Source organism: Sinocyclocheilus rhinocerous, unplaced genomic scaffold (assembly GCF_001515625.1).
Source record: "Sinocyclocheilus rhinocerous isolate Xijiao unplaced genomic scaffold, SAMN03320098_v1.1 scaffold905, whole genome shotgun sequence".
Classification (NCBI taxonomy): Eukaryota; Metazoa; Chordata; class Actinopteri; order Cypriniformes; family Cyprinidae; genus Sinocyclocheilus; species Sinocyclocheilus rhinocerous.
Window position 1 is genome coordinate 358,490 of NW_015659390.1, and position 27,002 is coordinate 385,491.

At 35.0% G+C, this 27,002-nt stretch overlaps 3 protein-coding genes and 1 long non-coding RNA gene across 4 annotated transcripts; 3 read left to right on the forward strand and 1 right to left on the reverse strand.

The window, feature by feature from the left end:
• The first annotated feature begins 1,427 nt into the window (after nucleotides 1-1,427).
• On the forward strand, nucleotides 1,428-9,390 carry cd63 (CD63 molecule). The gene is made up of 8 exons (XM_016532452.1): nucleotides 1,428-1,552; nucleotides 3,147-3,230; nucleotides 6,223-6,405; nucleotides 7,750-7,824; nucleotides 7,911-8,003; nucleotides 8,631-8,777; nucleotides 8,999-9,082; nucleotides 9,188-9,390. The coding sequence occupies exons 2-8, from the start codon at nucleotides 3,165-3,167 to the stop codon at nucleotides 9,251-9,253; spliced, it is 714 nt and encodes a 237-aa protein (XP_016387938.1). The 5' UTR covers nucleotides 1,428-1,552; nucleotides 3,147-3,164; the 3' UTR covers nucleotides 9,254-9,390.
• An 86-nt stretch (nucleotides 9,391-9,476) lies between these two features.
• On the reverse strand, nucleotides 9,477-14,742 carry LOC107723741 (LETM1 domain-containing protein 1-like). The gene is made up of 9 exons (XM_016532451.1): nucleotides 14,624-14,742; nucleotides 14,158-14,315; nucleotides 13,935-14,050; nucleotides 13,759-13,841; nucleotides 12,613-12,799; nucleotides 12,405-12,506; nucleotides 12,160-12,312; nucleotides 11,971-12,067; nucleotides 9,477-10,914 (listed from the first exon to the last, which is right to left on the reverse strand). The coding sequence occupies exons 1-9, from the start codon at nucleotides 14,740-14,742 to the stop codon at nucleotides 10,841-10,843; spliced, it is 1,089 nt and encodes a 362-aa protein (XP_016387937.1). The 3' UTR covers nucleotides 9,477-10,840.
• Nucleotides 14,743-15,462: 720 nt separating this feature from the next.
• LOC107723716 (gametocyte-specific factor 1-like) lies at nucleotides 15,463-25,575 on the forward strand. The gene is made up of 6 exons (XM_016532426.1): nucleotides 15,463-15,553; nucleotides 15,798-15,949; nucleotides 16,126-16,235; nucleotides 16,366-16,492; nucleotides 20,691-20,696; nucleotides 25,523-25,575. The coding sequence occupies exons 2-6, from the start codon at nucleotides 15,865-15,867 to the stop codon at nucleotides 25,573-25,575; spliced, it is 381 nt and encodes a 126-aa protein (XP_016387912.1). The 5' UTR covers nucleotides 15,463-15,553; nucleotides 15,798-15,864.
• LOC107723726 (uncharacterized) lies at nucleotides 16,761-18,344 on the forward strand. Its single transcript, XR_001637949.1, has 3 exons — nucleotides 16,761-16,856; nucleotides 17,120-17,190; nucleotides 18,048-18,344. It is a non-coding gene; the product is annotated as an uncharacterized LOC107723726 (long non-coding RNA).
• Nucleotides 25,576-27,002: the final 1,427 nt, after the last annotated feature.

A 27,002-nucleotide genomic window follows, 5' to 3' on the forward strand; every position in this document is an offset into this window, starting at 1 on the left:
TTAAAGGATTAGTTCTTTACCCAAACATGAATATTTACTTAAATTTTTGCCGTCAGGCCATCCAAGATGTAATTGAGTTTCTTTCTTCATCAGAAAGGATTTGGGGAAATTTATTATTACATCACTTGCCCACCAATGGATCCTCTGTAGTGAATGGGTGCCATCAGTATGAGTCCAAAACAGCATAAAAACCTTACAATAATCCACACAAGTAGTTCACAGTGATCCACTGGTAACAAAGTGAAGTAATGCTACATTTTTCCAAATATGTGATGAGGAAACAAACTCCTCTACATCTTGGATAGACTGAGAGTGAGTACATTTTCAGCAAATTGTCATTTTTTGGTGAACTATTCCTGTAAGTGTGTTCCAAGAAACACAAAATTAGATGCTTTAAAGAATGTCTGAGCTGCATGTTTCTGTACAAAGAAAGCGTACCATGACTAGTGGCAGTCAATCTCCTCAAAAAAGGAAAAGCACCATAAAAGTTCTTCATAAGTGAAGTGAAGTGACGTGTGGCCAAGTATGGCGACCCATACTTGGAATTTGTGCTCTGCATTTAACCCATCCAAGTGCACACACACAAGTTCTTTCGCTGATGAAACATGATATAAGGCTCTCCCTTTTCTACCTGCAGTCTAAATAAAGTAATGTTATGGGTTAAATAAACAGAGTCATGCCCATTCAAATTGCACGTGTCCTCCTTTTTTTTTAAATGCAACTTTGAAAAACAAAACAATGAATTGGTTAAATATTGGTTATGTACTTATGAACAATTTTTCAACTTTGCAGAGCAATAAGTTTCATTAAGCATTCATCATTCACATCAACACAGTCACACTGGGGGAGGCTTAAACATAAAATGACCCCCCCCCGGACAATACGGTAAATATAATATAAATCCATATCATCCATATAATATAAATTAGTAAAACAATATATGCCTATATATTTATTATTCTTAACTTGCATGACGGCTGGTCATGTGATGTCAACATGGTGGCGCTCACGAGGGAGCGACCTCTTCATGTAGAATAAAACAGCTGATACATTACCTAATGAAAAGTGCTGTTGTTCACTTCTTTGTGTAAAAACCTTTTTAATTAGTAAAAATACTGAGTGCACCTTTAAAATGTGACGCTCGTATTGTTGTTGACAATACCTTTTAACCATTATACACTATTTGAACTGTTTTAGGCAATTTAATCTGTGGACACAGACTGAACTCAACACAGTTGATTGATATGAGGAGGTACATGTTTAAGATTTGAGGGAAGAAAATCTGCGAAGAGTCTTTATGTGTGTGTGTGCTACAACCAGATTTTAAAATCGGCTAGGATTTTTAAACAAGTCTGAGCACAGTTTTAAAGTAAACGGATGATTTCTGTACTCGGCTCAGCCTCTTCTGCAGTAAGGGGTGGGGTGCACTGACAGGAGGGATCACATTTACACAGTCGACTTCTCATATCCGTGTGCTGTTGCTTGGACAGATAGCATTCGATTTTTCACTCTACAGGTTTTCTGCACGCTAGACTTGACATTTTGACCAGAGGTAACGTTAAACGTTTTTATTTCTCACCGATGTTTTTCTCGACAGTCGCGCGACACCCTCTAATTCAACATGTAACTTAACGGAAATTTTTCGAGCGAGCTCGAGATTGAAGCGAATGTGTCTCACTTTCTCTTCGCTTATAAGGAGTAACGTTACTTGTTGTTTGTTATCTTAAGTAATTAGTTTTAACTGGAAATCGTCGAAATTACACGCGGGGTGTAATTTAGTTAACCCAGTCAATAGTCACATTGTTTCCTCTCCTTTGCGATTTTCTTGTGTTGTATCTTGAATTTCAAGTCTTTTCTGAAAGAGCGAGGCCCTAAAAGTCTTCAAAATTTCAGACATATTGGTGTTTTTTTAAACATGCGAAACCCGTGTTTTATCAGATTTAAAATACCATAATGTAAAGCCTTCTAAAGTTAAGGATTTGGTTAAGAAATAAGGCGTTTGTATAACACGAGGACCTGGATTAGGAAAAAGTAAGAAATTACCGTTGAGCGTCGGGTCGTCATACTCAGAAACTTTATTTACATATTTACTATTTATTTACCAACTGGCTTACCGACTCAGTTAAAGATCATGTAACGTTAGCTTTTAAAGGCCAATTTGACAGTAAACATTCACAGTTTATTTAAAACATCAAACTATTAATCTCGTGACTATGGTAATAACCACAGTTTCACCTTTCTCACGGTTTTACTTCGTGTAAAATGTTATGCCAACATTTTTAGCATTTCTAATGTTAAATTTGACCTGATTAATTTCCTTTTTGGTCTGGTTAAAGAAAATGAGGACTATTATTATAATAGGCCTTATTAGGGTCCAAAACCCACATTTTACTTACATTTATTTTGCCTATAGTCATTTTGTTCGACACATCTTTCACATGTTGAGTTACTGTCCAGTGATACTTTGTCCTGTAAGAACTAACATCACACACTGGATGAGACCGAGACATTAGCCACTCCATTATTTTGGAGTTATTTCAAGTAATTTTGTGATGTTAGTCATGAGGTCAAGCATAATATGTCCAAATATTTTTACATTTTATAAATTACAATAATAATAATAAAAACGTGGTTAATCTTTTGTTTGTACCTTGAGTTACTGTCCAGTGATACTTTGTCCTGTAAGAACTAACATCACACACTGGATGAGACCGAGACATTAGCCACTCCATTATTTTGGAGTTATTTCAAGTAATTTTGTGATGTTAGTCATGAGGTCAAGCATAATATGTCCACCCTGGAAAATCTTGGAGGAAAGAATCTGATTTATTTTTAAAAGGTTATAATCATTTATACAGTTGAATAGTTTGTTTCAGTCATAGCTTAATGATATATCACTTTGTAATCTTTCACATTACATCTTTACATATTCTTGCCCTTTGACATTTAGTTTCTTGTCATTTTTATGGTTTCTTTCAGTTACTTTTACTTTCAGTAATATACAGTTAAATATTAGCCTCATTTAGCTCATGTCAGTACATTGACCTATATTGTTTCTGTATTTTTAACCTTTCAGGTATTAAGGGCAGTGGGTGTGGTCATTTACTTTAGTTTATGTGTTTTTAGTTACCTTTATTTTTCCACAGGAATTAATTGAAAGCACCATGGCTGTAGAAGGAGGAGCGAAATGTATCAAATACCTGCTCTTTTTCTTTAATTTCATCTTCTGGGTGAGTAACAAATAATATCTGTATTATTTCACATCACATTTTACATTAGCTAGGGCATGTGTTATAACAGCTGAGCCATTTTTCTGAATTATCGTTGGCTTATTGCATGTTATCTGGAGGCTTTATTGTGAAAGATTTATACGAAACGCTTTCCTAACCCTTCCATTTTTACAATTCATGCTGCTTCACGATGACTTTAGTTTTAGTGAGGGGCTTTGACGTAAAATGGAGAAATAAAATGGACAGGTTTTTCTTTACTTCTCATATAAGTCTTGTGGTATTTCACAATTCCTCCTCCCCCTCTCAAAACCTCAAAATGAAGTTCTGAGTATTCGTAGTAACTGACACACAGTTTTGCCAGTCAAGGAGTTCAACAGAGTAAAAAAAAACCTCTTCTAGTGAAAATACGTGTTTCCTGGCTTTGTCAGATGACAGGAATACAGTCATTTAGTGTTAGCATGTAGATCAAACATGGCTGTTGAGCTTTCAAAGACCGATCACTCACGAGCACGGGTGTTTACTCAGGAACTGGGCAAACCTTCGCATTACATGCGTAAAGCTAATGAGAATGTTGTGGTGAACTCAATTTCATTTAATTACCGTTTTAACTTGTAGAAAGTCACAACCATTTCATGGCATAAATTTAAAGCATGCCTAATGCAGAAATGTGGTTTTGTTGTTAACACTTCGCTGTTAGTTGACTTTGGGGGATTAATGTGTTTATGGCTGTCCTTCAGCAGCTCGCTGATAATGCAGGCTTCCTTTCAGGTCATGGAAAACAGCACTCACTTCGTCCCAGCAAGTTTGTTTGATCACACAAAGCACGGCTTTCTCACGCATTCATCTTGTGCTGTTGGTGTTGACATTGTTTGGTGTCTAAGCATTCCCTGGTGTAAATGTGCACACCACACACTCTGTTTAAAGCGTAGCCTGAGCATTTAGTGGTATGTTTTCTGAAAGAAAAAAAACATTCTTGCATGTACAGCACTCTATCCTTCAAAATTGAAAACATAGTTGCGAATGGCCATGAACTTGTATGAGCTGACAGCTTGTTTTTTACATATACTCTGATGGGGATGTACACGAGGCCACAAGCTCATTTTAGCACCTATATCATCTATGCTTCCTGTGATCAGATAAGCGCACTGAAATTAGTTTCTGTTGCACTGTTAGGACATATTTAATTTCCTAAACTACATTTGAGCATTATTATATATATAATAATAGGAAGGAATTATTTAGGTATCTGCCTTGATGTTGACCTCATCACCTCATCTTATTTTTATTTTAAGTTTTTTCATTTTTGATTTATTCCGGTATACCCCACAGTACTTGAACTACTATCTGTTTACTCAGAAAGTTTACTCACCTTTTATAATTTAAATAACTGATTTGTGACACAAAATACATTACTTTAGTTATGGTATTCAGTGAACATCAAAATAAATGAGAAATGTTGTGAAAATATATGTCCACAATCACAAAGAACGAAAAGAAAAGAAAAGAAAGAAAGTTTAGATGGGTTAAAAAACAGTACATGTGTGGAATTAAAGTAACTTTCCCAGGGAAAATTTTCATGGAGATTCTCAACTGTAATGTTAGAAAACACAACAACAAGGGATTTTTACATTTTTATTAAACTACAGTGAAACAGTTCCATTTCTGTTCATTTTAACCAAACATTCAGCCATTAACAATTCCAGTGAGTTTGAGAATTACAGTTGTGTTTGCCTTTCTAGTTCTTTTGAACTAGAAAAGAAAAGAAAATTCAGGAAAAACTACTCTGTGGAGTTTTGTGCTGGGAATTTAAGTCTCTCTTCTCAGTGAAAGAGAAATTTAAAAGTTCAGTCTCAGTCATGTGATTGATCTTCCTATTTGTGGCGGCATCATGTGACTTTCCCCATATGAGTATCAACGTTCATCTGTGACACATTCAGAAAAAAAAATGCCAAAGGTCAACTGGAATATGGGCTGATAATAGACAATTGAACACCACTCCTTATTTGGGACATTGTCATGTGTTTCTTTATGTAATAATAGACACTCCTGGCAATTTCAACGTATATCTTTATTTCACTCAGCAGGATTTATCCTCCTGTTGTTTTCTCTTTCGTCAATTTTGTCCAGGTACCTGCTGCTACTTATTACCCTCAAATATTTACTCGGGTGTTGCTTTGTATGTTAGCCGGATCGGTATAGTCATAAAAATCGATCTGGGTTGTTGACTTTGCTGTGGGACACCCATACAACCTTCATTTGTACAGCCGACATTTACGTATTACTAAACATCCTTTACACTTTGCTCAGCTGTGCCGATCAGTCCTACTGTACTTAAGAGACATTTACACAGTACTTTATCTGTGTGATAATGATAATGTTTGTGCGTAACTAATTTCCTGATTGCTGACAAACTTTACATAGCATGATGAATAGATATTTCAAGCCATCACCAATGGCAAATTACTGTACTGAAATTTGCAGACTCTCATAGTTCTAATAACTTACCCACACCTAGTTACAACTCCCTTTTTATTTTTCTCTTTAATGCTAACACAAACATCCTACAGTCAGAATCATGGTTAGGGAACAGAATAATGAAATAAGTTATGGTACCATTTTTTTTCTTTACATCTTTAGTGGAAAACAACACTTAAAAATTCCTAGTTGATATTAATTACTAAATTGAAAAGATAGGGTTACTCTTTGTTTTAAGGTGTCCTTGTTACAGTGTAATTATGCATTTAAATACTCAGTAATATTAATTAACTACATGTACTTACTATATGGTTAGGGTTAGGATTAGGGTTTGGCTTAGGGTTACTTGCATGCAATTTTTATGATTCCAAATAAGTGACTGTTGTAAGTTTAAAAAGTAAGTTAATTGAAGGTTAATGTCAGTTTAACTACAGAATGAGGAATAACTAAATTATTATAGAAGAGTCTTTTAAAGTCACTGTTTTTCACACTTCCTCTCTGTTTCTCTTATCTCTAGCTGTGTGGCCTGGCCTTAATAGTTGTGGGGGTATTGGCTAAAGTTTCTATCAACACCACGGCCTTCCTCAAAGGATACTCCGGTTCTCCTCTAGTGCTCATAGTGGTGGGAGTCATCATCTTCTTCATCGCATTCTTTGGCTGCTGTGGTGCCTGGAAGGAGAATCAGTGCATGATCTCAATGGTAAGAATGTGTGATGAAAATATTCATGTTCTAGTGCATATAATGAGATTCAGGGATTCAAGTAAATGTAATTTAATGGTTAGGGTTGCTTCAGCTGTTTGCACTAGGGGCTAAAATTTGTTTGCACCATTTATTCTTAATGCTTCGGTATTAGATTACAAGCTCATTGTAAACAAAGGCCTAGTCACCATGTATGACATGACATTCATCTTTATTGAGAATCCAGTAAGCAGCTTTCAAATTTGTAAATAGTGCTGAAATCCATGCATTTCGCTTTTAATTGTTAGGTTTGTTTTGATCTTATTTTACCCGATGCAGAAGTCAGCTGTCATAAATTTCAGTTGCTATAATGCACATATATTTATATTTCCACATTTTGCCCGATTTTAATATCAAAAAGATAAATTTAAAAAATGTAGATTTTCTAAGTTGTGCATTAGTGTTATTTATTATTTTCTAATGTAATTATTTAAGTATTTTATTACATGTCATACATTTAAATAAGTAAATAGATTAACATTAAAGATTTGGGAAATGTGTGTAAAATTATGACTATTAATGGACAAATTGGGAAAAAATATAAATTAATGTTAAAATCTGGCATGTACTGGGGTAGTAGACACGTTAACATGTAAATGTATACAAGTGTACTTGTGAACATATACTGTTGACTGACTGAAATATGAAGTTTATATGTGGGGTTAAGTTTAGTGGTGAAGCACACTAATATTAAAGTCCTCGTTTACTCGGCCAAGCTGTGAAACTGACGTCATCAGAGAAGGAATGCCATTCCAGAGTGGAAGCAAATGTTCAGGTTTTGATTAAAGATTACCAAGACAAACATTTTTTTTTCCAGTAGATTAACTTGCATGGATTAATTGTTCACCTCAAGACTAGTGATGTGTGCTAACAAAGTAAATTGTGTAAATTTTGATTTAATGCAGACTTTAAGTATTGCCCAAGTAACCTGGTACACATTTACACTATTACACTACATCTAGGCTGTATTTCCACTAACTTGCTGGCTTCTGATGCTTTTGTTTATATACCGACTGCTGTAAAGCTGCAGCATGTCTGTGTTGACATGGTCAACACATGGCCAACAGGTCAAACCAGATTCCTTTTTATACAACACTTAATTTGAAGAATAGATGTGTATGTGCATATTTGACTAAAATGGAAATCAAACAGTTACAATAAACTGGTGCCTCAGAATGTGCTACTGTATGCCTACACAAATACAGTAGCACAGCACCTACCAGCTCGCAATAAAATAATTCAAATCTTTGAAATGCTATTCATTCACCTTTATCATTTACCTCTCCTTTATTTATTCTCTCCTAGTTTGCTGTTATTCTCTCCCTCATCATCATCATTGAAATCGGAGCTGCCATCGCTGGATATGTCTTGCGTGGAAACGTGAGCACTCTTCTCACTGGCACTTCATTTTTATTCATCTGTTTTCTAGTACCATTTGGCTCATAATAATTTGTCTTTCTCTGCAGCTGACTGATCTGCTGAATAAAGGTTTTGACGTCATGATTGCAGGATACAACGAAACGGAAAACCGCGACTCCCTTGATACTATACAGCAACAGGTTAGTAAACCCAAACCTCTCACATTTTGGACGTGTTATTGATTTCCATTTTCACATGCATGTAATCGTGTCTTACGAGTTTCTCCCATTTTGTTTGCTCAGTGCCATCTGTTGACACTAAACTGACATCCTGCTTCCTCTTATTTACATTTAATCATTTAGCAGATGCTTTTATCCAAAGCGACTTACAGATGAGGACAATGGAAGCAATCAAAATCAACAAAAGAGCAATGATATGCAAGTGCTATAACAGATCTCAGTTAGCTTAATGAAGTACGCGTAGCAAGGTTTTTTTTAATTATATAATAAATCAAAAGAAAACCGATAGAATAGAAAAAGAATAGAGCAAGCTAGTGTTAGAGGCCTTTTTTGCTTTTGTTAATTGTATAATAAATAAAAAGAAAACAAATAGATAGAATACAAAACAATTAGAGAAGTTATATGCTGTTATAAGTCTTATGCTGTTATGTGGCTAAACTTCACTGTAGACTCAGTGCTGCACTTGCTCTCTGAAATCTGAATGATTTATTTTTATTTTACACACACACACACACACAAATATATATATATATATATTTACAAAAAGACCAGTTAAATAAGTATGAATTTGTAATGTCTTTCTTCTAGTTCAAGTGCTGTGGAAGAAACTCCTCTAGTGATTGGATGAACTCAAAATTCTTGGCTCCCAGTTCAGTCCCAGATTCCTGCTGTAAAAACGTCACCAAGGATTGTGGTAAAGGAGCTCTCCAAGAAACCAGCAAAATCTACACAGATGTAAGAAACCTTTTTTTAAGTGCACTAGGGTTTTGCTGACTCTTCTGTACTGTGGTATTTTTACAAAGAAAGTCTACAAAAAATTAGACTGTCTGTGTCCTCGTAGCTTTTAAATTTTAAACTTAAAAAAAAAATAAGACTAGTAGAAATTGTTTATTGGACAGGATTTGTGGGATGTGCTATAAGCACTTAGATTTTGGTTTTGTGTTTGTTTAACACAGGGATGCCAGCCCATTTTGGACAAATTTCTAAAGCAAAATATCCTGTGGATCGCTGTGGCAGCTCTGGTCATTGCATTTGTGCAGGTGAGACCTGCAAGATTGGTTTTCCTATTACATGCACATCAAAACATCAATGCAAACTCCCCTTCCTCGTACACTAACCAATAAATTTGTTTTGTTTTTTTGTAGATCACGGGCATTGTGTTGTCCTGCATTCTGATGCGAGCCATCCGCAGCGGCTATGAGGTCATGTGATCACATCTAGTTACAGCACTTCACCCATATTAGCATATCACTTAAAGCTCTTAGAGACTGTTCAGGTGTTTTTAAAACTATTATATAAATGCCAATTATTTCCCCCCTTGCTGTGTAAGTTGACAGTACTCATTTTCTTTGAGAATGAAATATCTACGATGTCTATGCTTCTATGACTAATCCAGTAGATTAGTCTCCTGTTAAGTCCGATTGACTGATTTATACTTTAGACATGGTTTTAAACTTGATCTTTACTGCAGTGACATTCCTTTGGGTTACAAGACAACAATCAATTATTACTGATATGCCAAATTTTATACATTTATAGAACATTTGTGTCAAAAAAGAAGGAATAAAATGTTCTAAACAAGTTTGTCCTTGTCTTAAATATAATGAACTTAAATATTTAGTTATTTCAGCTTACTACTGTGGTGTTGGTGAATCAGTGCTACCTTGAAACAGAGACCATAAAGTTTGAAGTCTTTTAATAGAAGTTCCAATCTTTTCATACTGCATTAACTATGTACTTTAACACCGAACCAAACAGCATTGTCTCTTTATATAAAAACAAAATAAAGCAACACATTTGGCAACATATAAAGATAACTGCATGAACTGCACCTCATTTGTACCTGTGTTCTTAAGTAAAAGGCACCTGTTAAAAGGCTGAATAAGAAGATCAAGTTATTTCAGAACTTGACAAGACTCATTTAGCATAACATAAATGCTATGACCAAACAGCCTAGTGCTCACAGCAAACATCTTCTTATTGGATAGGACAGGAACAAGGTGCAATATTATTTATGTAGTCTTTAGAACTCAAAAATAAATAACAAATGTAATTAAATTAAGTATATGCTGCATTATAGAACATATCTTAATAATATATTAAGGAATACACTTTATCACACTTCAGTGTTTTTAAAGGCTGTAAACCTCTTTTCAGTTTTGACATCAGATTTAAAACATAAAAAATGGGTTTCTATAATAAAACATTTTAAACAATCTGAGAGAGAAACTAGACAAATTAATGTGATAGGTGATACTTGTCAGTGCAGGTTTTAAACAAAGGTACAAAATGCAATTCACAAATGACTGTGCATGAACAACTGCTGTTAGTAGAATAAATATTCAGAATGAAAATGTTCATTATAAGACCAATGAGCTTTAATTCCAAATGGATGCATTTGGCAGATGTTCAGTGTGCTTTTTGTCTCAGATGTGGTTAGGCGGGGGGGGGGATTATGAAATTATTAGACAAATTCCATAATCCCGATGACATCTTTCAGTGACCATGTCCCTCCTATCTGTTCCTTGCTGAAGTAAACAAAATTGGATAGATCTCCAAGAAAAACATTTAAAGCATGACAGCCCCTTTAAAGAATAATTCCTGCATAAACCGGAAAAAAATTCCCTTCATAAAGTAAAATGCAACTAAGCCTAAAGACTCATGGTAAAAAAGCTTGTGTTGCGCTGTTTGGATTTGCATACATGAGTCTGTTTGTTCCCGCGGTGTTTTGCCTTTGGGTGTGGTGGTGGATGATCAGTGAATGGTTTAGAAGAGAAGTCATTTACTTCCTCCAGAGGTCAGTGACTTGGGTGTTTAGGGAAGTTTACAGTTAGCAGTACCATACAGTGCAGATAGAGGGAGGTCTCGGACTCTGGGCAAACAGGAAGGAAATGGAATACCACAATGAATGTGCAACACACAATAACTGTCAAGTCAGTTTCAAAAGCACAACAGTGGTTTCTTCTGTGCTATTTGTTCATGCTATTTAACACAAAGCCCTACTGACCAATTAAGAAAGGGTATTTTAAAAGAAAACTTTAGAGCACATCTATGCTCAAATACTGAATACTGTGCAGTGCACGCTATACTTCAAAATATTGTGACTGTAATGATTAATATAAATATGCTACACTGTTATCCCATGTTTTCATCTAGTATTGTAAAAAGTCTTACATTTTGGCAGTTAAATGAAATAGTTTCATTTAAAAAGCAATTACTTTTGGTTCATTCATGACACTGCACTGCATTGTGGGATACAGTATCCTGGGCAATGCACTCAGTTGTACACTAGACATTTTTTATTGTCTACAGCGAATTTGCATACAGAAATGTTGCAAATGAAATGTTATGTTTAAATATGCAAATAAGGCATTATCTAATTAAATGTGCACTAATTTTCATACAATTCTAAAACAGAAATCTGAACCCTGGTAAAGCCAGGTTAAAAATTCTTCTTTCACATTAAATTTAAATGTTTTTCACAGAGGGGATTTTGGACGTCTGTTTTTATCACTCCATAAATCAGAAAATACTGTCAGCAGCCAGGAAATGATTTTAGGGATAAAATGTTGTATAAAAGCAGACAAATAATATACTGTATAAACAAACCCTTCTGTAAAAAAAACTTCAGAATATAGATAGCAATAAAACTGTAAAGTTTAGTGTATGTACGGTCTATTGAAGTGGAGATTTCTGAAGAAAGAAAAAAAAAAAGATAAGAAATCAGCCTTCTGTTACCCGTTTTGTTATTTTGTCACTTACAAATTAAAATTACAAACAATAATTCCTGCTCTAATGACGAGAATGGCTCAGAGTAGAACGTCCAGGTTTTCATCTAGTAATTATGACCTTGCATGAATGCACCATAAAGGAGCATGCTAGTACGCTATTCTGAACATAGCCTTGAACTTATGGCCTGTCTGTGTACCTTTGAGGTGTGTTGAGAACTGCAACCACTGTGTGAGCCATTCCCGGCACTGCCCTGGACTCAGGCGGTCTGGATTCAGCCCTCTCACGTAACATGCCTAGGAGATGTGAAGTAAGAATATTCTTCAAAAATCACAAAATAAAGGCTGCTAACAGGATGTAACAGGCAAAATAAGGAGTGACCTCTGACCTCTCTGAGCTCTGCGTCGTTTAACTGATGCAAGCCTAATCGAACAATGGCACGGTCAAGCTGCATGAGTTCAAAGGCGTGGCTGTTCAAGCGTCGACCAATCCAGAAGCCTGGGAGGCGGGGCGTCAGAAAGAGCAATGCACAGAGGTGTCTCTGCAGATACATTTTAAACAAGACTAAGACTAAAGACTAAGTACATTTGAAGTGAAGTTCATTGTTAAACTAGCCAATTATTTGGAGCTCACCATCTGATTTGCATACATTCTCTTGATACCCAAGGGAGGTCCAGAGAACAAAGTTCTCACTGCATGGACATCAGACACCACAGGATGGACTCCACTTCGGACCTGCAGACACACATTTATAATTACTAAAAAGTCAAAATCTGAATAAAATAACTAACAAAGGCTATGATTTTAAACATATGTAAAATAATGAATTAGCTCAGGCTACCTTACTGCAGAGCTCTGTAAGGCGGCTTTTGAGTCGGCTGTCTTGGACTGATGTTGACGTGTTCTCCATCCCTTTGACTATAGCCCAGTGGTGCTGGGCTCTCTGAGCATGATACACCCCCTGAAACTCCACCAACTGCTGTGGGGTCCAGAAGTGCCGGATCAGAAGCTGACGAGGATAGAGGTACCTAGAGGATGATGCATGTGATTAGCTAAGCACAAGAAAGAGGAAAAACACCCCTCACCCCATCTAATAATAATAATAATAAACAATTATTATTATTCAAAATATTTTTTACTTACATTTAAAAACTACTCAAAGAAATATATTACTATTGCAAACAAATTACTGTGCTGTAAAATAAAAAGCCGAGTATATAATAAACTATTAATGATAACAGTATTTCAATTGTGAAAAGTAAAATCAATAAAGAAATATTACTATGAAAATAATACTATTGTACTGTAAAATAAAAATAATATTTAATAACAACAATAAAGTAATAATTATTCAGTGTTTACTATTATTAAAAGTTTAAACAATAAATTAAACTTAAATCAATAAAGAAATTTTTAAATTGCAATAATACTATTATACTGCAAAATAAAGAGTATTAATAATAACAAACTATTGTTATTAAAAATATTTAAATAGTTTATTTAAATATTTTTATTTACATTTTAACAATTAAATAAATATATTACTTTTGCAAAATATTATTGTAATATAGCATGCTGTAATAAGTATTAATAATAATTATTATTATTATTTTTAATAATACCTAGCTATACTACAATAATAATAATAATAATTATTATTATCATCATTATTACTTTGCTATATTACAATAATAATAATATTAATAAATAAATTAATTATTATTATTATTATTACTTTAAAATGCATCAATTTTTCACTCAGATTGACAATTCCTGTGGTTCTCATGTCTCAGGTCAAAATTTTGTATAAATATGGAAAAATCACATCCTTGAGGGTGGAAGTATCGTTGGATTAATTAATGGAAGAGTAACAGATAATAATTGAAACATTCAATATTCAATCAGTTTCAAAGATGCAAAAATACTTCATAATTGTTAAAAAGACAAAACACTGAATAATCAGCAGAGTAAGATGCTAAATACTCACATAAGGATGAAGACCACATAGTTGGCAAAAGGAGGTATTGATAAGATGACCAATGGAATGGCTTTGATTAAGTCCCTGCGGACCTGAAAGCAACACACAAAATCAAAAATGATAATTTAATACAACTTATAACAACAATATATCTCATAAATGTCTGCTTCAGTTCTTTGACTCGCCAGCCTGATTTTCTCCATATCACGGTAAGGCAAATTCTGGTGCTCTATTCTTTCACTGAGCATGCGGGCTACGATTCTTCTCAATTCTTTACCATCTTGAAACAGGAGCCGGAAACCTTTATAGAAAATCATAAAACCAATATCATAACATATTTGCCAGAGATGGTTTAAGGATAAAAAAAAATCAGTAATAATTTTAAATATCTATTATTCACTCTCTGACCTCTCATAAAAGTGTGATAAATGACGTAAAATCTTGGAAAGCGACGTTGCAGGAATCTCTCATATTTCTCATTGGCCCATTTCAGACCGGACACAACGCTTCGACCAATCCCATGCCTGGCTTGTGAAGGAGAGTAGTGTCTAACAAACCACAAACTACTACACAGACAGACAGACATAAATAAACAAACAAATAAATAAATAAAAGATGTTGTGTGATGTCACAGGGCAGGGCATGTACTGTATTTCCTGATGAACCCAATGCAATTTTTTCTCTGGCTAACAACTAAAAGGAGGATAGACAATGAGAAATATTTCTCTTGGCCCCATTTGTATTATTTATTACGAAACATCATCAGTATAATTTTATAACGAGTCTATATCCAAAAACACCTACCGTTAGCTGTATGGTATGAAAACCACCGCCTACATATGATCGATAATTCTGAACTTGTTATAAATAGTACCTGGATTTTGTGGAAGCCAGTCTCGGTGTGCAGAGACTTGCTTTGACCCCGACAGGTCGTTTTCCGTACAGTAAGATCAATGAAGCCCCGCTGCATACCCCTCTACAGGACAGCGCCATCTTGGACTGAGGTGCTGACAGTTCTACGTGGGCGTGTCTTCAGAGAATGGAATGCGGGCGCGGCGCTGTGATTGGCTGCTTCAATAACCGCATATATTGTAACCAATGCGCACCAAATGTTTGTGTAGATGGATATCGTAGTATTTGTGTGATAGGAGTCTTAATTTCAAAAATTGACAAGTCTTCTTAGCTCAAGCAAATAAAAAAAAGTTTATATATATATAAACTTATTTATATATAAATACATGAGGGATCATTAACCTATAATACATACATATATATATGTATGTATTATAGGTTAATGATCCCTCATGTTTTGTTGGCTGAAACCTCAGAATAGTCTGTATAAGGCTGTTAAAATAACTCATAGTCAGTTTTTTCAATTTGTAGCTGTTTAATCTAATTTAATTTCATTTAATTGTTTTATTTATAGTTTTTCTCCTTTTCCATCTCTCCAATCCTATTCTGCACACAGGTGATTGGAGATTAGTTTTGTTCCCATTTTTGTTGCAGTTGGCTGATTTTTGTAAAATAGCTTCTGTTTTTGCTTTTCAAATAAAAGAGTGGTTTCAGTTTGATATGTTGCAGGCTCATTTATTGGTAATAAATAATTGATAATAAATAATATCGATGATAATAAATCATCAAAAAAAAATTTGGGCTTGTTTTGGGCTTGTTTTTGAAGCAGCGGTTGCTTATTTGTCTTGCGAGAGTTGGCAACACTCCACAGTCACGATCTCAATTGATTGAAGTCAGCAGAAGGGAGGGGAGCACGCGCCGTACCTCACGACTACAAAAGAAAATACAAGTTGTAAGTGTTCTGACAGGATAATGCTATTTAAAGAAATTAGAAAGTAGCCTACTTCAAGTTGTAATTTTTAAAGAAAACTTGCAAATGTTTTTGATCGAAATTCCTTGACTTTTGGCGTTCGGCGGCCTCCCTTCTTTCAAGTGGTTTGACCATCTTGTTTAAAACGCGCCGATTTTCTACTCATCAGTGTGTTTTGTTTAAAGTTTGGTTTGTTTTTAAACTGGGCGTTTTTTTATTTATTTAGGGTGACATTTTTATCGAAGCCAACGGAGCACGCAAGGCCGAGCAAACTTCTCCAGAAGGAAGCAAGCATGGCCACTATTAGATTCGGGAGTAGTGTCGGTCCGTCTGGAGTAAACTCTGAAAATCAACAGCAAGGCTGGAATGAAGAGACCGGTAATTTAGCAGTCCGATTTTCTATAGGCCTAACACTTTTTAAGTCACAAAATAATAGTTAAACCATGTCTATCTACCATAGCAAAACAACGGACAAGTAGCGCAGTGTAATGGAAAACGCGTTCTGTGTAAACCAGCTGCAAGAGCAACCGAGTTTTATGCTCTTGTTTCCTCAGCTAATGGTGAAGACGCCAGTGACCCCAACAGGATTGTGCAGTGCCCATATGACAAAAACCACCAGATCAGAGCCTCTCGTTTCCCCTTTCATGTTCTCAAGTGCAGGAAGGTGGGTTATGGCAGAGGGAACCTTTTCCATGTGCTAATGTTTCATGTAATATTTACTGAAATTGTAAAAACACTGTGTACTTGGCATTGGTGTAATGAGAACTTTATCTGTCCACCCCCATCTGTTTCAGAACCACCCCAAACTGGCCAGTGAACTGAAGACCTGCCCCTTCAATGCCAGGCACTTGATTTTCAAGCATGAGTTGTCTCATCACATCGCAAACTGTGAAGACAAGAGGACACTAAATGCTGAAGATGGTTAGTGTCGCATATTTGAACATGGGCTGTTACTGTGATCATTTCACTGTATTTTCATGTAGAAAGTCTTACCGTGTTATTCGGATGAAAATGATAAATGCGCTGCACTTCTCGGCCACCGTAGCTATGCCTTTTTGAATGTTTTTGTTTTCGTATACTAGGCTTCTACTGTATATTTGCGGTGGCATTGCCACTTTGCCTTATTTAATATGCATAGTTTCTGGATTCTGTATTTTGATTTTGGCCTAAATGAATAAACTACTTTCTGGATGATTTCCTCTTCTGGACCTGTGATTGCAGAGACTGATGATAATGCTGCTATGTTTGTCTGGGGTAAATCCAACAATCAGCTTGCCCAGAACAAGTGAGTCCTCATGTTCTTTTCCCTTGACCTTAAAAAATTAAAACTGACCCAGTAAAGCAAACAAGCAATGTTTCTGAGCATTACATTTTTGGGTAAAATAACCTTGTAATGGGTTGGTGGTAAGTAACCAAGTTTAACCACTAGGGGCACTCTTATTTATACCTGCATACCTGTTTTCTGACAAAATGGGGCTGAAGTGACTCCACTCAAAAGAAGTGAAGTGATTTTTGCTTTACATACATCTGCACTCATGTTTTTGTTAGGCCAGAGCCATCTACCGCCATCAGTTTATCCGATGGACTTCGGGCACCACGGACTCTTCCATGGAAACTCTGTAAGCACTCTAACACTTTATTTAACCAGGGGTTTTAGCTTTTAAAGGGGTCATATGATGCGATTTCATTTTTTCCTTTCTCTTTAGAGTGTTACAAGCTCTTGGTGCATAAAGAAGATCTGTAAAGTTGCAAAGACTAAAGTCTCAAATCCAAAGAGATAAACAAATGCCTCGTTTGTAATGGGTTTTATGTTTATGTCTCGTCGCTCCGGCCTGACACGGCATCAACAGTATGTGAGGGGCTTAACATTTCCGTCTCACGCTTGAGGTATTTGGCCAATCACAACGCACTGGATAGCTGGTCAATCAAGCACACCTCGCTTTTTCAGACTGATGAGCTTTGTAAAAATCGACGCGTTTCAAAAAGGCGGGGCATAGAGGAGAAACAATAATGTACAGTATGTGGAAAATAATGTGTTTTTTTAACTTTAAACCGCATAAACACATTTCATTACACCAAATACACAAAATAATGTTCTTTTTAGCAGCATCATATGACCCCTTTAAACAAGTCTGCTCTTCTATCTGTGGGTGTTACGAATGCTCCTGTAGATGGCAGCAGCACCCTTAGCTGATTCAAGCAGTCCTGTGATAGGGGCCAGTTGCATAAACATAGCCACTATGTTAAGACTGTGTTTTAAGAACTAGTTTCACAAACTAATAGTAGACAAGGAATAATCAGTCTTTTCAGATTCACATAGACCAATCTGCTTTTTTGTAACTGTTTTGAAGGGGAAAAAATGGATGACCCATAACTTAAGACTAGTCCAAGCAGTTTATGCTACCTGCCCTTGGCTGTGTATATGTAACAATATTATTGTCATTCTGACTACCTTTCCTCCCTCTTTTTTACTAAGGATGTCACCTCTGGATGGACTTCACCGGCTAATATTACTTATTTAATACTTTGAGCCCTGTGTGAATTCTAGCCCAACTTGTTTAAAGTCTACTTATATTTTAAAGCTTTTAATTTTAAAGTATTGTGAAGTTTCCCTTTTCCTATTTTCTACAAGTTAATATCCCGTCTATAACCGGCTATGGTCCATGTGTAGAGACGCTCCTTATTAAACCAGAGAATAGAGTGTCATATTTCAAAGGAGAAACCATCAGTGCCATTCTTTCTGGACTATTTGCTTTAAACTTTCTTTGCATTTTGTGGAAGTGGTAACCTTTAATCTTGACTTGTATGATTCATTAAAGATTTCTTTAAATGCAAACCTCTATTGCAGTTTTTTTAAAATCCATGCTGCAACAGAGCACAAATTAATTCAAATATTTATTTTGGGTTAGTTTGATACATTTAGCTATAAATACTCATATTTAACTGAAATGTTACTTTATATTTGTAGTAACAACAGTTTGGGTAATGACTTTATTAGCTTACTTTAAAATAAATAAATGGCTGTTTTGATGGTGCAAAAAAAAAAGCCTTTAAAAAAAAAGTACATTTTTAGACTTTTATACTGTTTAGGCTTCAATTTGCACAGTTTGCAGAAGAACATTGAGCAAGATCTCAAATGTTTTTAAATTCAGGATTTTTCTAAATTAATATATCAGTACACTAACAACTAACAATAGAGTTTATAAATTAACAGATCAATAAATGCTGTGAATTGTTGCATTATATTGCATCTTTGAAAAAATATATTTTTAATTTGTACCTGTTAAGTTTTTGGTGATTTTTACTTACCCTCATTCTTGTATTACAGGTTCATTTATTTATTTTTATATATTTTTTTAAGTTATGAGATCATTATGTTCTCGCGCAGTGTGCTATGAGCATTTTTAATTAGTGTGTGTACATTCTGTCCTTTTTTCTATTACAGTGGCTGCTTTGAGTCACAGAGACGATGGGCTAGTGTAACCCTTGTGTCAATATGAATGGAGCATGAGTTAGTATGGCAGGGCCACAGGTCTGCCCCTTCTTCCTCATCTTCCATGCCTCGTTTAACCCACACAGACAGCTGGCCACACCAGCTCTCCCCTGCTAGCTGCACTGACAACAGACATTTGCACAAATGACAGGGTCTCTGTGTGTGTGTGTGTGTGCTTGTTTTTGCGTAGGCAGGGCTGATTGCTCGTCCCCTCTGGCGTCTGTATCTGTGTGCCTGTTAAACACCGCTGTGTAGGGCTTCCTTCAGTGCACTGTTGCTCCGAGGAGCACTTTACAAGCTTGCTTTCATTTTTAAAATTCATACTTTGAGCATGTGAGCAAATTAAGTGCAGTGCTGTTGGAGTTTTGTGATTCTTTGATTTTCACATGATAACATGATAGTTGAAATTAAAGCAGTATCCTGCAAGATGATGTCCTATGCTTAATCTAAAAGTGTTTTTTTTAATTTACTTTATTTAATTGTAAGTGTAAAAAGGCTAAAGGATTAGTTAAAATGGTGAAAAAAATAATGGCCAAGTTTCATGATGTAAAATAGACTACTTTTGAAAACTTTGGGATCAGTAAGATTTAATATTTTTGAAAGAGGTCTCTTATGCCCACCAAGGTTGCATTTATTTGATAAAATACAGTAAAAACAGCAGTATATTAAAATGTTATTACAATTTAAAATCTAAAATTTAATTAGTTTATAATATTTTAATTATAACAATAACAAATCAATTTTTAATGAAGTGTAAGTTATTCCTGTGATGGCAAATCGTTTTAATATAATTGTATTTTGTGCTCAAGTAACACTTATTTTCAGTGTTGAAAATAATTGTGCTGCCTAATTTAAAACATTTTCCAGAATTTGAATAGAAAGTTTAAAAGAACAACTTAAGGAATTATTGTTCATAACAATATACGTCTTTACTGTAGCTTTTTAATTAACTGTATGCATCTCTGCTGAATAAAGGTATAAAAAAAAAAACTCCCTAACCTCAAACTTTTGAACAGTAGTGAACTTAAATATAATGGATAATACATTGGATAAAGAACAAAAATACAATTCTTGAACAGTGCATTCCTCATTATCTCAAGCTTTTATAATATAGCTTCATGAATGGTATTTGAGAAATGCTAAAAATAAAAACGTCATGAGACCACAAGGTTTTTCTCCCAGAGCTCATCATGGGATAGAATATTACCCCGCTCCTCAATTCTTTAATCTTAAACCATAACTAAACCAGATCTGAATGTAGAGACAAATCCTAGATTACACACAAGACATGCTGCAACGTGACTGACAATAAAGACCCCTCATTTGCATCTGGTTTTCTGAAATTAGCCAGCATCATACTGTAGTCTCTCACACGCTTCCTTTCGCTCAGCGTTTTGTTTTGACACAAGCGTGTCAGTTCATCATTAGCCTCGATGGTCTGTAGAATGGGACATTACTTGTGGAGCTGACTATAGAAATGGGTCACTTGTACCCGTCAGCTATGCTGAAAGAAAAATAATGCAATGTGGAATTGCATTTTTGTCGCATTTATCTAGATTTTAATGTGGTCGTTAAAAGGCTATACTTGGACAATAAAATTAGACATGAATGCATCTTTTGGAGCAGGAAATAGTGTTGTATATAGTTGTTGTATGAGTGTTCTCTGCCCTTTCTCTGGATTGCTGTATACTATTCATGAGGTGCAAATATATTCTGTCCTTCAATTAATTTTCCCCAGAGAGCAATTCTAGCAGCCTGTGCTGTGTCTTTCCGTTCTGCCAGCGTTTTACAGTTACATCAGAGAGCGCCTAACATCAACGTTTGGTTGCTGTTTACTGGACCAATAATAGTTTTGTAGAATTTCAGTTCAGTGTGATATTGTAGATTTTTTTTAAACCTTTTGTTTCACTCCATACTGACTTCTGCCTGTTTTTTTTGTTTTTTTTAAATAATGGTAATATTATTACTGTTTATTGTAGTAGTGAATAATAGCATTTCCACCACATAATTGACTATTTGACTCTCATAATTATGACTTGGTGACCTTCATAATTTCAATTTATGTCATAATTATGACTGTTAATTTCAATTTGTCAATTTCAGCCTTATGACTCTAAAGTTGAAGTTCACAGTGACTTTCTCTTTTGTCATAATTATGACTTCATATCTCATAATTTCGTAATTTAACTTGCTGTAATTCTGATTTAATATCTTAATTTTGATTTGTCAGTTTCAACTTTTCATAATTTAGATTTTTTTTTTTTAGATTTTATTGTCATTTATGACTTTTGTTCATCTCCTAATTGACTCATAATTTTACTGTTGTCATAATTATGACTTAGTATCTCAATTTCGATGTAATATTTTTTGTATCATTTCGACATTTCATCTAATAATTGACTGTCATCCTTTTAACTTTCCATGTCAAATGACTAATTTGACTTGTTAATTTCAACTCCATTTTGTGCCATAATTGTATCTCATAATTTTGACTTCATCGCAACTTACCATCCATTTCAACTTTTTTCCATAGTTATGACTTAATATCTAATCATTTTGACTTTTCATGTCACAAATGACTGTCATAATTTTGTCCTAAATGACTTCTAATAATGTTTTACCAAAGCATGTTTGTTTTTTGTTCTTTCCTAATTTGTTGCGTATAGGTAGTTGTTAAGTTTAGGTATGGGGTGGATTAAGGGATCTAAAATATGGTCATGCAGAATAAGACATTAATATGTGCTTTAAGTACTAATAAACAGCCATTTTGGTAGTAATATGCATGCTAATAAGCAACTAGTAAATAGCAAGAATTGGTCCCTAAACTGTAAAGCACATTGGTCCCTAAACTGTAAAGCACATTGCATGTGTGGTCTATTGTATGGCATATTTTAAGTTGTGTTTTATGCGTACCGGTACATACATATGTACACAATATACATATTGCAAAAATAGTAGTATGAACATCCCACTTTTGCTGATTTTAGTTCTAATCAAGTCATTTGTGATATTGGGTTAAAGTTTTCATTGTCTTCAGAAAAGAATGGTTTAATCTGTTCCTGCTGATACTTCAGTGTCAAAAGTTTATCAGTATGGCTAGCAAAACTATAAAGGGGAAAAAAGATCTTTGGACAAAATGGACTAAAGTTTTAAAGACGATCAAAGTTCTGTTCTTCAGTGTTCTATTTGCAGTAAATTCATCCAACATCAAATTTCCCCCCTTTTCTTTCGAATTATAATTTTTTTTGCTTCCTTTATTGGTGAGCCAGCATTAAATCTTGACTTGACTTTAACAAGATTTTCTCAATTAATGCAGAGCAGTGACGCACTTAAATCAATGTCATGCACTTAAAGCATTCAATATTTGCTTTAAATAGTGCTCTCTCTGTTTGTGAGGGTTCCTGAAGCCCAGACGGTACAATAAGTGGGGAGAAGGATGCCTAATAAAGGTGTATTATTTGCATGCAATGCGATAATTGAAGGACTCAGAGCTTAGGTTGAGGTTTCCGCACTGTCTGGGTCACCATTTGCGTAAGCACTGTGTGAAAGAGCTGCTCAGCAGGACTCGCCACGCTGCAGTTTGAGACTGCATGTTTGAAAAGGTTCAGCAAGACATTTCTGACAGAAACCCATGGGAAGCACAGTCATGCAGAGTGAGTGGGTAGACAACCAGCATGAATTTGATTACATCACCGTTCCTTAAGACTCAGAGAACTTGCCTTATATTACCGTTTAACATGATTGTTTTATTTTCTTGTCGTTTATAACAGATTTCTGAAATACTTGATTGTGATTTGGGCAATTATGACGTTTAGCCCTTCCAGGTAACTAACACCATGGCTACTTGCATGTCTCTTGCATCACACCGCAAACTCACAATTGTAATATTGTTTCAATGTTCATCTTGTAGCTAGACAAGATAATGCAGGTAAATTTGTGAGAATTTCTTTTGAAAACATCTTAATTTTCACCACCACAAGTAGACTTGAAAGCCTAGGCCTCCACCAAATATAGAGGTAAATGTACTTTATCTAAATTAAAAATGCATTTTTAAATATTTTTCATTATTAATTTGATGATAAAAAGGTTTTAATTTTTTCCACATACAGAAGTTTTTATTTTTATATACAAAAAAGTAACAAATGCTCCCCCCCCCCCACACACACACACACACACGCACACACATATGGAACACTATAAAATAGTGATTGATTTTAACTCCAAAACACTATAAAAAAATGCTATGATTAAAAAATCTGCTACTTCTCTTATATACGTATATGGTAAAAACTATAAGAAATTAAATGTAGTAGTTTTTGGAAGTGAAAACGAACAAGTCATCTTATAATTTACAATGCAAAAGCAAGCCTTTCATCAGAAAATAAAATGCGTAATATGCAGCCAGTGACTCAAGCTGTCAATTCTCATTGAAATCTAGTTATGCAATATTTGGTGCGCTGTACAAACATTTTCGCTTTGCAGTACTGTGGCAGGGCTTAAAATGCCTTTTGCTGTCAATCACATTTAGACTCATTGGACTGAACAAAAAGGAAGGGAAGGGGGGAAAAAACAGTCTGTCACTTCCTGTTCCTCACACACCACTGGAGTGATGGGTCGCAGTGTCCTGACTGTGATGGAAAGGTATTGCAGCTGTTACTCCCAAATGCTGAGCTGAAGTCTGAGGCTCATGGGACGGCAGAGAGCACATTAGAGCATTTGCATTTGTGCAGGCAAAACAGAGATAGGCATTCAGAGGGATAGAGAACAATAGCAACTGAATTAGCAGGGGGACTTAAAAAGGATGAGAAAAGTCTGGACATCATGGTGCCTCATATCAGTTATTAAAGCATCTGTGGGTGTATGACTAATACCATACTAAAGCATCATTCAATTTAAGTCTATTTAAAGATCTTTAGCCTATATATGTTGTTTTTTTCCAATGCTAACAGCTGAGTGACTGTCAAAACTCAGTCTTTCACATTTGCAAACGTTTAATTAAGCCACAGTCTCTCCAAAGAACTTTCCACTGAATGAAGGATTTTTGTATATTGCATGCTGAGTTGTCAGTTGAGGGTAACTGAGGCTATGAGACGGTGTGATTAAACGCAGCAAGTTTTACTCCCCGAGTCATGCAGTTAGTCTCCAGAGAATCTTTTTTTAGGCCGTGTCCCTCGTGGCTTTTCGGCAGACCCTTAATTTTGTATAACATCTGTCAACGATGAATAAAAATACTGATTACTTGTGGGAGTTAAAGCTGTCAGATATGATCTAAAAGGAAGAGATTTCATAGATGGTGAATGGTTTTGGATTCACCTCAAAGTAGTTTAGGGCATCGTTATAATTATGCTTCTCTGTCAGTACAAGTCTCAGTGACAGGTGGTAGAGTGACTTCCTGTGTGCAAAGAGTCCTGCTGAAGAATCACTATAAAAATCTGAAATTATTTCTGCTTCTTTGAGCTTTACACAATGGCTTGTTGCATAACAGGTTAAGGTGGTTGCATCCAACCTAGACCCTTTTTTATGCTGTTCACATCTGTGCTAACATGTATTGTAGAGGCCTCACATTTTCCCCCCTCTTTTTACTCTGACATTTCCCCTGTTCCATAGCCTTTCTCTAGCTCTGTCAGTTCGTAATGCCACGTCACTTCTCAGGACCATACCGCTGTCTGACAGCCACTACCACCGGGAGTGACCTTTTCTTCCATTCCTTTCATCCATGCTACCACTCGCTCTCCCTCTATCTTTAAAGAAGGGCTGAAGAAATATAAAGCAATCACTGCATCAATCATTCAGTGGCTCTCTGGGGAAAATTCATGAGAACCCATAGCACGATTCTCTCTTTTTAGTTCCGTCATCATGATATTCTGAGGGAGAAAAATAAGATATGCATAGATGGCAGAGTCTAACTGCACAGGCTGAAAAAAGTTTACTTTTTTTTAAAATCTCTTTTATCTCCTGAAATACTTAAAATATTTAAACACCAGATGAATAAAAACAGATGCATAAATATATCTACCCATAATACATATTCATCCTAGACTGGCCCAAAGAGAATCTGCAATATTATACACACATGTACTGCATTCATTTGAACAAAATGCAGTATAGGGCTATTATAGTAAACTAAAACCATAAAACTTGCAAGAAACTAAAAGTGAAATAAAAATTTATAAAAACTATATATATATATATATATATATATATATATAACAAAATGACTAAAATTAAAATGCAAACAGAAAATATAAAAAAATATATATTAGTATCTCAATGATACTAAACACTGATACAGTAAAAGCAGTAATTTCTTTTATTATTTGAAAATTTAATTTATTCCTGTTATGGCAAAGCATCATTACTCCAGTCTTCAGTGTCACATGATCCTTCAGAAATCATACTAATATGCTGATTTGGTGCTCAAAAAACATTTATTTTTATTGTTATAATTTTAAAAACAGTTGAGCTGCTTAATAAATTTGTGCATGAATCTATTTTTTTCAGGATTCTTTGATGGACAGAAAGTTCAAAAGAACAGCATTTATTTGAAATATTTTTTGTAACATTATAAATGTCTTTACTATCACATTTGATTCATCTTTACTGAATAAAATATGAATTTATTTAGAAAAGGATTCCACCTGAGCCTTATCATAGCCTATTTATCAATCAAAAACTGAACAAATTTAAGATTATGCTGTTTATAGTATAAGAAACCAGCATATGTATGGTAAAGCAGTGCATTACAAGCTTCATAAAAATGACTGTGATTTAAAAAAAAAAATAAATAAATAAAAAAAGCAGCAGTGGGCGGTTACATGTGTGCGGGTGGGGTCTGGTGAGCTGAATGTCCTAGGGTTGGGGTCAGTGATATAGCATGCAGCCTTAATATCTAATTTGGATTATGGTTCCCTATTCTCCGTTGCATTTATTTCAGCACCATCTGTTTTAAGGCACTGAATATAGTAACGTCTTGGGCACGTTTTCAGCAGTCACATGTATTATACAGTGAATGGCTTTGACCGTGTTCTTATGATGTCATTCTTGTATACAGCAGTGTGTGTACAAATATAGGGGACAAGGTATTATCCAACTGATTTTAGAAAATTATGCAACATCTCTGTAATGTTACCCTCAGGTTTTGGTTTATGAACACTGACATGAGATGCTGTTTGCAAATAAAATTAAGTCCAATCTTTTGCATAATAGTTTGTTGGAATTAAAATGGAATTAAGAAACTAAGGACTGCAGGTTAAGTTACATAATGTTATAGTTTGCCATGCTAGTCATAATTATACAGTTCATTCACCACAATATTTGTGGTTCAAAAATACTGTCTATAAATAAAATGCGCCACTTGTTATATTCTCCTCAGGCTAAAGCTCATGTGGAAAGGCAGCTGGTGAGTCAGCAGAATATCAAATTAAAAGCTGACATATTTTGAGTCATTCTAAGCTTTTTAGCTGCTTGTTGGTGGAAAAACATATTGTTGCAGTTTAAAATGTTAACATCAACCATCTGTCTTAAGCTTCCAAGGACATGAGCTGTTAACAGAATTAAAACGTTTGATGGCCTTTTCTACCAAATATGAAAAGTAGTTTAATAATTGTATATTTGTGGAGATATTTAATAGTCCACCAAAGCTTAGCTGTAAGTGATCTGCACTGCGGGTGTAATGCAGCTGCCAAGATACCTAAGAAGGAAAAGATGAACTAATGTGCTTCCATGTGAAAAAGGTCATGTGATAAATGGAAATTAAATTCATTTGTTGTCCTTTTCTTTTTTTAATTAATTTTTTTTTTTTGTAGAACTTGATTCACGGTTTTTCCTCTACTGAAGACGCTGGACCTTTGCAACTGACCTGCAGAGGTTGAGTAGTCATGTATCTGATTTTTGTGATTGATATAACAGAACACAATCATTTATGTATGTATTAAGAAT